General features: G+C 43.2%; 1 protein-coding gene across 4 annotated transcripts in view; it reads left to right on the top strand.

The window, feature by feature from the left end:
* LOC139265521 (transducin-like enhancer protein 1) overlaps window positions 1-5,603 on the top strand; it is a 140,314-nt gene extending 134,711 nt beyond the window's left edge. For all 4 annotated transcript variants that reach the window (XM_070882546.1, XM_070882554.1, XM_070882563.1 and 1 more), the window contains 3 exons: window positions 228-378; window positions 2,566-2,642; window positions 5,017-5,603. In XM_070882546.1, coding sequence (XP_070738647.1) covers window positions 228-378; window positions 2,566-2,642; window positions 5,017-5,124 — 336 coding nt within the window. In that variant the 3' untranslated portion in view covers window positions 5,125-5,603. The remainder of the gene's footprint in view (window positions 1-227; window positions 379-2,565; window positions 2,643-5,016) is intronic.
* The last annotated feature ends 6,540 nt before the right edge of the window (window positions 5,604-12,143 follow it).

Below are 12,143 nucleotides of genomic sequence, written 5' to 3' on the forward strand. Positions count from 1 at the left end.
AATTTCCCCTGGCTATTGAGGAGGAAGAGATCGACCAGAGTGCCTACTCCTGGGTGTGCAAAGCTGAACTAAAACTGTTAAATAGATTGCTGAAAAGGAGCAAATAAAGCTTTGGTATTATAACTATTGCTGTGTGCCTATCATGATTCAGTACTTTTGTAATATCTGTTTCATAGTATTTTAGAACATAATCTCCAACTAAACATTAATTTTCAATTTTTTTTAAGATCTTCTCTCTTGGATACTGTCCTACCGGGGAATGGCTAGCTGTAGGGATGGAGAGCAGCAATGTAGAAGTGCTGCACGTAACCAAACCAGACAAATATCAACTGCACCTCCACGAAAGCTGTGTGTTGTCACTTAAATTTGCTTACTGTGGTAAGGATCATCATTCACAATTTTCTTCTCTCCCTATTCCCAAAGTCATTGACTCCATGCTGGGATTCAGTTCTTGTGCATCATTTGTCCTTTTGTACTTTGCCCAGGTAGTCATTTTTTTGCATGAGCCTTCACAGTTAGCAGGTTATTCAACCACATATTCACCTGTCCTCCCTTTGATATGTACTTCTAGCTGGATGTCGATTAAGAGTAAGAACCCTGGTTGATTTGGGTTTCCAAACTCTCCTACCCCTCCCAGCCCAACAGATTTGAAGTCAATTCTAACTATGTCCTAAGCCACAGTTGCCATTTGAAATGTTGTATAGTTGTCTAAAGATAAACATGTAAGAAGTCACTTCCCTTTCACTGCTGAAGTAGAGAATTTCTGATCCGTGCATACCCTTATAAATGCAAAATCCTGATCCCAGCAAGGCCAAATCCTCAATATCTGCTCCACATGCAAAGCATTCAAATAAATGGCTAATATTACCGAAAATATTTTTTTCCAAACTTGATATGCTGGTTTACCTTTAATGAAGAAATGTTACAATGGTGTATGTTTTATGAATTAAATGCTTTGAGAAAAAAAATTCTCTTAAAAACTAAAACTCAGTAATATTGGGGCAAAAATTCCGGTCGGAGCCTTCCTGTGGGCGGATGCCGCCGGCCAAATTTTTTTTACCTAAAGTACCTGGTGGTCCCGGAGGAACAAACACTTCCTGTCCGAGGCTTGGATGCGCAGCTCAGCACAGAGACCCACGCATCCCAGGAACGTAAGCGCATCCTAGGATCATGTGGTACCTGATCCACCAATCACAATGTAATATTCTCATTGATAATAATGGTGAGTTCTGTTTGTATGAGCTCCCATTACTATCAATGAGAATAACCCCCAAAACACAGAAACACAACACAATAAATTTAAAAAGCACCTCACATATTTAAAATGAATTGAAATTGAATGCTTTAAGGAAAAAATTATTTTTTTGAAAATGTTTTAATAGGGTTAAAAAATAAACTTACCTTAACAAATAAGGTTTTTAATATATAAATTAATGATAACATTTATTTTTTCTATCTTTTAAAACTCTTACGCCTGCTTTTACTAGGTGTAAAAGTTTTAAGGTCATTCGCTGGGCAAAAATGCTGCTGTGTAGTGACATCCACTTGAAATGTATAGCTCTGTGGGTTGGTGAGAATAGGATCAGATTTTGCTGTGATTCTCTTTCCCTTCCCACATCCCATTTCAGGGTTTAAAAAGCCAACTGATGCTCACTGTCTAGGCTCATGCATAAAAATGGCCTTTTGGGTGGAATGCAAGAGTGCTTTGGAACTGTTCCCTGCCATAGGTCACTGCGTCCAGGAGTGGAAACGGCAATAGAGAAAGGAAATAAGTGTTTTTTTTGTGGGGGGTGCGGGGGTCTAAATGAACTCATAAAACCAACATTGAAAACAAAGCACAGTTACACTGGTGCTGATTTAATGCTGGTTCTAGGTTGAAATTCCACACCAGCACTGCTGAGAGATGGGACCAGTATGAGATGCGCCCAGAGAGGACCATGCATGCTTACTGGTTTGACATGCGTGACCAAGCATCAATCCTCCAAGCCTGACAGCTTTTCTCGTGATGTATTTGCATATTTATGCATTTTATATTTCAAATCATACAAGCTAAACAATATAATGACAGTTCCAAATTTGAAGAAAGGAATGTCCAAAATTTAGTGAATAATATTTGCTATGTTTATACTTTAGTTTTAGTGCACCATTACCAAAGCAGAAAAAATACAGTAAATAATGTAGGATGATAGTGCTATACTGTAGCTGCTGTCCTGCAGCTGATGCATGTGTATTGTTTCAAGATTATAGTGGAGGTGGCCTTATTTCCTCACATTTAGGATGTAGTTGAAGACTCTACTGCACTTCAGGGAAGAGTTTTGCAAAAATTGACAACATCACTGCTCACAAACATGTCATAGCTGTGGATGTCAATACCAAGGCATGATATTCTGTATGAACCCATTGACCTGGTGGGGGCATCAGTTTATAAGATGGGTATGCAGGGACTTTAAGCTCTTTGATTTTATTGGTTAGAACAGGAAGTAAAGGTTGGATGCATGATAGAAACACTAAAATTGGGCCAGACAGTGGATGGTTAATTTAATGATTTTTGGTATATTTATACAGGTAAATGGTTTGTAAGCACTGGAAAAGATAATCTTCTGAATGCATGGAGAACGCCTTATGGAGCCAGCATATTCCAGGTAATGTTATTGCAAAACTTCTCGTCAAACCTAAATTTCTTGAATTTGCTGAAAAAAAGTTAAGCAAAATACCATAGATCCAGAGTAGCGTGGGCAGTTGTTAATTATAATTACAGTTGGGAGTTGTTAATTATAATAACTTTGACAAGCATATACAGGTACCAGACTCGAGACTCCAAAAGCAAGTGCTTTATGTGGAGCTCCTTCATGGCAAACGAGCCAAAGGTGGGCAGCGGAAACGTTACAAGGACACCTCAAAGCCTCCCTGATAAAGTGCAACATCCCCACTGACACCTGGGAGTCCCTGACCAAAGGCCGCCCTAAGTGGAGAAAGTGCATCCGGGAGGACGCTGAGCACTTCGCGTCTCAACGGCGAGAGCATGCAGAAATCAATTGCAGGCAGCGGAAAGAGTGTGCAGCAAACCAGTCCCACCCACCCTTTCCCTCAACGACTATCTGTCTCACCTGTGACAGAGCCTGTGGCTCTCCTGAACTCACTTCAAGAATGGAAGTAAGTCTTCCTCGATTCCGAGGGACTGCCTATGATGATTATGATGAAGTGACCACAAAACTGTCAGTGTCATAAAGGCCCAACTGGTTCACAAATGTCCTTCAGAGATTGAAAACTGCCGTCCTTACTCAGTCTGTCCTGTTTGTGACTCCAGTCCTACACAAACATGGTTGATTCGTAACTATCCTCTGAAGTGATCTAGCAAACCACTCAGTTGCATCAAACTGCTACAAAGAATGGAATTCAGCATTTCAAGGTAACTAGGAATGGGGAATGAATGACACGCACATCTCGAGAATTTATTAAAAAATTATAGAGCAGTGAAGAAGTTTAAAAGCCTTTTGAGAAGTCAGTACACTTGAGAAAGTTTGTCTTAATGTTTATGTGATTTAAGCCACTTTTCAACACTTCAGTATGATCTCTGGCATGTGTGAATGCACAAGGATGTCAAGGCCTTGGAGAGGGTGCAGAAGAGGTTAATGGATTGATACCAAATTGAGAGATTTTAGTTATGTGAAGAGACTAGAGAAGCTGGGATTGTTCTCCGTAAAGTGGAGATTTAAGAGGTGTTCAAAATCACGAACGATTTTGATTGAGTAAATAAGGAGAAACAGGAGGGTTCGTAACCCGAGGGCACAGATTTAAGATAATTGGCAAAGGAACCAGAGGGGAGATGATTAGAAATGTATTTATGCAGCGAGTTATGATCTGGAATGCACTGCTTGAAAGGGTGGTGGAAGCAGATTCAATAGTAACTTTCAAAAGGGAACTTGATACATACTTGAAAGGAAACATTTGCAGGGTTATGGGGAAAAGGCAGGGAGATGGGGCTAATTGGATAGCTCTTTTAAAGAGCCGACACAGGCACGATAAGCTGAACGACCTCCTTCTGTACTTGATGACTTCATGAATATAGAATAGAACTAGGAATATTTTGGCTGTTGACCATTTAATGCATTTTATGCAGTCTTGCTTTACCAAGGAGGGCATCACGGACAGAACTGATTGTTCACACCCAATGTTAACCTCCAGCTAGGATTTCAACCTTCCAGGATTGTCCTGGAGTCACCTGGAATAGAACATTATTCTGGACACTGCTGCAAGCAATTTGGGAGAAAAATCATGCGGGCCTTAAAAAAGTTGTTTTTTTCATTGTACGCTTTTGTTTATTAGTTACGAAAATATTGGAAAAGGGGGGCGGGGGGGGGCAGCTGTTTGACTGACAATAAAGCAGAGAACTGCGACTGGCTGATGTGCCGGGAACAGTCGGTAGGGGAGTCAGGGGTTTGCAGGGGAAAGATGGAGACTGGGGGGGTGGGGGGGGGGGTCAGGTGATTGGGGCTCATATAGAGGGAAAGAGGAAGTGGGATTGGCATAAGGACCAGTATTTTCTGCAGTGCTTGGATAGCAGCAACAGCAGTAACATGGTGTGTGGTAGCAGCACTGAGAGAATTTTTATACACAAAAAAAAACCTTGTGTTATCACAGAAGGTTAAGGCACAAAAGGAGGCTGTTCAGCCCGTCGTGTCTGTGCCGGCTGGAAAAGAGCTATCCAGCCTCATCCCACAGCTCATGGTCCGTAGCCTCGTAGGTTACGGCACTTCAAGTGCAGATCCAAGTACTTTTTAAATGCAATGACTGTTTCTGCCTCTACCACCCTTTCAGGCAGCGAGTTCCAGATCCCATCACCCTCTGGGAGTCCATGTCATTTTTATAACGCGAGAGGGGTGCCTCAGAAGCAAAAAAGGTTGAGAACCCCTGCTCTAGACTTTGAACCCATTATGATGTATAAATTGAAAACTATAGTTGTAAGTTAGTTCTATTTATTTTAGATTTACTGTTTTTTTTTTCCCCTTTCTACAGTCTAAAGAGTCATCATCAGTGTTGAGCTGCGATATTTCAGTGGACGATAAATATATAGTCACAGGCTCTGGAGATAAGAAAGCATCAGTCTATGAAGTTATTTACTAAAATCTATAACTGAGAAAATATATTTAGAACTGTTTTTTTAAAAAAAACAAAGACAGCAACCTTCTGGCCTTCAGATCTTAAAGGTGTTTCTGAATGCCTGTACTTAAGGATTGATGATCATCGCACCAATGATCGACTGGATTACAAGAAAACTCCATTAGCTGTTTCAGTAGTCCCAAGAAAATTCCAGGACCCTGCTTTGTAGAACCCTGGATTATTAGAAGAGCATTTGAATCCTCTCTGACCTCATGTTGTATTTTTGTTATTGCCTGAATTGCTGCATTTGTGGAGTTGCCTAACCAGATGTTCATTTGTTCTTTGAAAGACATTCTGTCCTTTGTAGTGCAATGGTGTTCCAGGTGAACCTGGATCAAGGTTATTGCATCTTGTGAAATGTATTTTGTATCTTGTTGGAGCGCAGACATTTGTACAAATTGTAAATATTCTGTTTAATACAGTAAAGACAGTATTGAAACAAATTGGTTTTGTAACTTTTTTTAAAATGATGGAGCATTTATGATTAGTGTTGCTTTTGCTGCAAGCTTTCAAACCCGTAAACAGCACCATTATTCAATTATGTATCAGAACTTAAAATAAGAGGAATGAAATTAGTCTACAAATGTGTACAAGCAAAAGTGAGTACAATATATGGTTTTACATTTGCAAAACTTAATATATAATCCCTGTGTCACTAAATGTGTGGGGCAAAACTTGCTATATTTTTTTTGTTTGTTTTGTCCAATCATTAGAGCACTAGCACACATCAGTGGTTTGAAATACTTTCTGGATTTTCACCAAATTTTAGAATTGGCTTCCTACCCTCTTATCTTTGAAAGTAGTTGTGCCGAGAACCATCTGCACTTGATGGCGTGCCCATAAACTCTGCTTCCTTCAACGCTGATTAGTGACCATTTTGTAAATGTTAGAATGCTTTCTTGGACTTTTACCAAAATCGCTGTGTGACTTCTTGACATCCGCTTCTGAGCTTCTTTTGAAAATGGGCATGCTGGGAACCAACGGTGCTCGAAGCTGTGCCCATGTATCCTAGTAGCCTTCAAAACTGACTTGGCTCCTTTGTAACTTAACATACTTTGTTAGCAGTTTAACCAAACTCAAAAATAATTTCCTTCCTTAAGATTCTAAATTGTCTTGAAACATTGGTATACTGAGAACTGTACAGTGAGTCTGGGGTATTTAGGCACCGACACAGGATCAATATTATTGAAAATAGAGATCAATGGCAAATTATGACTAACTAGTTCTGCGCAAAATACAATGTTGCCCTTCAGCAATATTTTTCATCAGCTTTTTAATACTGTTCTGCTTAAATATAAGGAGAAAGAAGAACATAAGAAATAGGAACAGGAGTAGGCCATACGGCCCCTCGAGCCTGCTCCACCATTCAATAAGATCATGGCTGATCTGATCATGGACTCAGCTCCATTTCCCCGCCCGCTCCCCATAACCCCTTATCCCCTTATCGTTTAAGAAACTGTCTATTTCTGTCTTAAATGTATTCAATGTCCCAGCTTCCACAGCTCTCTGATGCAGCAAATTCCACAGATTTACAACCCGCTGAGAGAAGAAATTTCTCCTCATCTCTGTTTTAAATGGGCGGCCCCTTATTCTAAGATCATGCCCTCTAGTTCTAGTCTCCCCCATCAGTGGAAACATCCTCTCACCTTGTCAAGCCCCCTCATAATCTTATACGTTTTGATAAGATCACCTCTCATTCTTCTGAATTCCAATGAGTAGAGGCCTTACCTACTCAATCTTTCTTCATAAGTCAACCCCCTCATCCCCGGAATCAACCTAGTGAACCTTCTCTGAACTGCCTCCAAAGCAAGTATATCCTTTCATAAATATGGAAACCAAAACTGCACGCACTATTCCAGGTATGGCCTCACCAATACCTTATATAGCTGTAGCAAGACTTCCCTGCTTTTATACTCCATCCCCTTTGCAATAAAGGCCAAGATACCCTGCGGGGCTAACGAATGCCTCATGACTCTTCGGCTCACCCTATCCCGGAACCAGTGCGCCACAGTCATCAGTGCGTACACCCCAACACTCGATGCAACTGATGAGGCCAAAGGGGGTTTTTACACCAACCTCGCAAAATTCCTGTCCTGCATCCCCGCGGGCGACAAACTGATCCTCCTCGGTGACTTCAACACCAGGGTTGGCAAGGACACAAACCTCTGGGAGGGGGCGAGATTGGCAGAGAGGGGGTAGGGAAAGCCAACTCCAGTGGTACCCTACTCCTGACAAAATGTCTAGAGCACGAACTTGTCATCACCAACACCTTGTTCCGCCAGAGGGACAAATACAAGGATTGTGGCAACACCCTCGCTCCAAGCACTGGCACCTGCTCGACTATGTCATCGTCTGAGCCAGGGATCGCAAGGATGTGCGCATCACCCGCGCCATTGACAGAAGCCGACGACTACTGGACGGACCTCCGCCTAATCCGATCCATCATCAATATAAACATAGCCCCAAAGCTGAGGGGGCAGCAGAAGCAGTGCCGCAAAAAAGTCGATGCCAAAGCACTTAAGGACCCAGCTAAGAGAGCCCTATACAGCCAGCGCCTCACAGCTAACCTGGCGTACCTTGACGATCCCGAGACGCAGAATACCCACAGTGCTTGGTCTGCCCTCCAGGCCTCCATAACCAGTACCTGCAAAGAGACGCTCGGTCACTCAACCAGGAAACACCAGGACTGGTTTGATGAGAATGATCAGGAGATCCAAGAGCTAATAGATCGCAAGTGCAGGACATTTCTGAACTTTAAACAACAACACTCCTGAACATAATGAGGTACTTGCAGCATTGTTTATTTTTCCTGTTGATGACGCAAGGGCAACCCAGTATCACTCTTACTGGCTAAACAAAAAATGTATCTGTAAAGAGAATAGACCATATTCATTGTCCAAATTGAAATTTAGGCAAGGATTTTAACGGGGGCGGGGGTAGAGGGAAGAATCAATAGGTACTCTAATCACAGATGGCTTGAAAGTCCTTCAAACTGCTTGATAGAAAAGCAGAAATTCATTTGATGATATGAAAGATCACCCTAAAGAGGCAAAAAAGACATTACATAGGATATACAGCAGAGAAACAGGCCATTTGGCCCAACCAGTCCATGCCAGTGTTTATGCTCCACTCGAGCCTTCTCCGTCTTTCCTCATCTAAATCTATCAGCATAACTCTCTATTCCCTTCTCCCTCATATGCTTGTCTAGCCTCCCCTTAAATGCATCTATACTATTTCCTTCAGCCACTCCCTGTGGTAGCGAGTTCCACATTCTCACCACTCTTTGGGTAAATAAGTTTCTTCTGAATTCCCTATTGATTTCTTGGTGACTATCTTATATTCACAGCCTCTATTTATGCTCTTCCCCACAAGTGGAAACACTCTCTCTGTATCCACTCTTACCAAAACCTTTCATAATTTTAAAAACCTCTATTAGGTCACCCCTCAGCCTTTTTTCAAAAGGAAAGAGATCCAGCCTGTTCTTCCTTTCCTGATATGTATACCCTTCGATTTCTGGTATCATCCTTATAAATCTTCTCTGCGCCCTCTCCAGTGCCTCTCTTTCTTTTTATAATACAGCGACCAGAACTGTGCGGAGCACTCTAAAGTGTGGTCTAACCAATCTTCAATACAGGTTTAGCATAACTTCCCAATTCTATTCCTCCAGAAATAAACCCTAGTGCTTGTTTTTTTTTTATGGCCTTGCTAACCTATGTCACAACTTTTAGTGATTTGTGTATCTGCACTCCGAGATCCCTTTGTTCCTCTACCCGACCTAGACTTGCACCCTCCAAGTAATAAGTGACCTCCTTATTCTTTCTACCAAAATGTAATATCTCACATTTATCTGTGTTGAACTTCATTTGTCAATTATATGCCCATTTATTAATGTCCTCCTGTAATTTGTTGCAGTCCTCCTCAGTATTGACTATCCCCCCCTCAATTTGATGACTATTCTCCCCCCCACCCCCCAAAATTTGGTGTCAACCGCAAATTTAGAAATTGTGTTTTTGATTCCAAGGTCTAAATCGTTAATATAAATTATGAACAACAGTGGTCCCAGCACTCATCCTTGTGGAACACTATTACCCACTTTCTGCCACTGTGAATAGCTTTTACCCTTACTCTCTGTTTTCCATCTTGAAGCCAGCTAGCTATCCATTCTGCTACTTGTCCCCTGACTCTGCATTCTCTGACCTTGTTTATCAGTCCATTATGGGTCTGTTAGGTGGGCAGAGGAAATGTTTCAGTGACACCCTCAAAGCCTCCTTGATAAAATGCAACATTCCCACTGACACCTGGGAGTCCCTAGCCATAGACCGCCCTAAGTCGAGGAAGAGCATCAGGGAGTGCGCTGAGCACCTTGAGCCTCGTTGTTGAGAACATGCAGAAAGCAAGTGCAGGCAGCAGAAGGAGCGTGTGGTAAACCAGGCTTCCCACCCTTTCCTTCACCACTGTCTGTCCCACCTGTGACAGAGACTGTAATTCCCGTATTGGTCTGTTCAGTCACCTAAGAATTCAATTTTAGAGTGGAAAAAAGTCTTCGTCAATTTCGAGGGACTGCCTATGATGATTGAGTAACTTATCGAAGGCCTTTTGAAAATCCAAATAGATTACATCTACTGCATTACAATTGTCTGATCTCTTTGTTACCTCTTCAAAAAATTCAATGAAGTGGTCAAGCAAGAGTTTTCCTTTTGAAATCCATGCTGACTAATCATTATTATGTTTTTGGTTTCTAGATGTTACAATATACGCACAGGGAATACCGGTGCAACATCCAAAATCCAGAGTTCTGGAATCCAAGCTGATCCGTGGTGGGGTCCTCCGGAAACCGGAAAATGTGCAGAAATCAGGACTCCCTTGCCTCGACCGCTCGACCTCCCCCGGCCCGACTGATCCCCCCCTCCCGACCTCTGGCAACCTAACCGACGCCCCCCCAACCTCCAGCGGCCTGACCGATACCCACCGAGCTCCATCGGCCCGACCGATCCCTCCCTCTCCTACTTACCTCGGCCCGACCAACCTCCGGGGCTCAACCGACCCCCCCACCCCCCAACCTCCAGCAACCCAAACGACCCTCCCTGACCTCCAGCAGCCCGACCGACGGCCCCCCTCCCTGATTTCCGGCAGTCCGACCGACCTCCCTCCTCTACCTACCTCGGCCCGACCGAACCCCCTCCCCTTCCTACTTTGACCCAGGCAAAGACGTTCCAAAATCCTGAAATACCCAGAATCCAGAATGGCCTCTGTCCCGAGTTTTCCGGATTTCGGACGTCACACCTGTACTCTTAAACAGAGTGAATAAAGCTTCATTATTCCAGTTCAAGCGCTACAGTCTGCTGTCTCCCTTTAAAAGATAAAAGAAAGACTTGGATTTATGTCGTGCCTTTCACGACCACCAGACATCTCAAAGAGCTTTACAGCCAAAGAAGTACTTTTGGAGTGTCTCACTGTTGTAATGTCGGAAACATGGCAGCCAATTTGCGCACAAGCAAGCTCTCATAAACAGCAAGGTGATAATGACCAGATAATCTTTTTTTGTTATGTTGATTGAGGGATAATTATTGGGCAGCACATCAGGTATAACTCCCCTGCTCTTCTTCGAAATAGTGCCATGGAATCTTTTACTTCCACTTGAGAGAGCAGACGGAGCCATGGTTTAACGTCTCATCCGAAATACAGCACCTCTGACACTAAAGTGTCAGCCTAGATTTTTTGTGCTCAAGTTCCTAGAGTGGGACTTGAACCCACAACCTTCTGACTCAGGCAAAAGTGCTATCCGTTGAGCAACGGCTGACACTGACCATAATTAGTGCCATACACATCATCACACCTACTATTTATCCCGAAAAAACTCCAGCCACAGTCATGTAATGGTTTTTATGCATTCCTGTAGCGAAGTGGAGTTCCTTACTATACTTTTGGTTTCTAGATGTTCTTCTATTTTCTCCTTTGGTCGGATTCCATTATTTTTCCTACCACTGATGTTAAGTTGACTGGTCTATAATTTCCTGGACATTTTGTATCCCCCTTCTTAAATATTGGTATCACTTTAGCTATCTGCCAGTCCTCTAACGAATTATTAAATATGTGCAGTAATTGAAAGCACTAATGATGGTTGCCTAGAAATTGGATAAGGCCCAAAATGCAGCGCTATGTGCCCACACCGTTCAAAGTGGTGCAGGCAGCACGCAAAATTGATGCTGCCTGCTCATTATGATTGCAGTGCTGGTCTAAGCACGGAACGCTCTGCTGATTGGCTTGGGGCTCAATAGGGGGACCAATATTGAGTGCAGTCTACTGGTCAATAAAGTTTGGCCTAGGCTAAAGGGGAGGTACCTGGTTGTCATTGTGGACAGAGCCATGGCCCAACAGCCAAGGGAATGAGCAAGGAGATTATCCGATGTGGCCTTGGTCCTAGTGGCCTTGGTCCTGGGGGTACAAAGACACCGTCAGGTCCTCTTCCCGCAGGAGGGCAGGTGGCCTTCAAGACTGAGCACCAGAAGGCTGTGGGAGGAGAACGCTCAAGCCATCACTGCGACGAGTATTGTCCCCAGGACCTGGATCCAGTTCGGCAAATGGTTTAATGACCTCACATGACTTGGTCCAAGGTGAGTGAATGCATCATCAAATGCCATATCCCACCATCGGCACCACAAGCCTCACACACTGCTCAATGCACCACAGCCCCATTACTCACCTACAAACAAACTCTACCAATCACGACTCATACCTCACAATCATAGCTTCACTTCACCTGCACACATTTCCCACTGCTGCAAGACTCACACCCACATCTCACACCTTGCATATACTGCCAACTATTCAACCATGGCAGGCACGTCACCCAAACACATTGCACCACACTCACTGACACACTTCCCTTTCTCTTGCAGGCTAAGGCAGCACAAAAATGCCAGGAGCAGCAGCAGATTGGTGGAGGGAAAGCCCGTCTGCAGAACCTCATGGAGATGGGGGAA

Source organism: Pristiophorus japonicus, chromosome 1, assembly GCF_044704955.1.
Source record: "Pristiophorus japonicus isolate sPriJap1 chromosome 1, sPriJap1.hap1, whole genome shotgun sequence".
In the NCBI taxonomy this organism is placed as follows: domain Eukaryota; kingdom Metazoa; phylum Chordata; class Chondrichthyes; family Pristiophoridae; genus Pristiophorus; species Pristiophorus japonicus.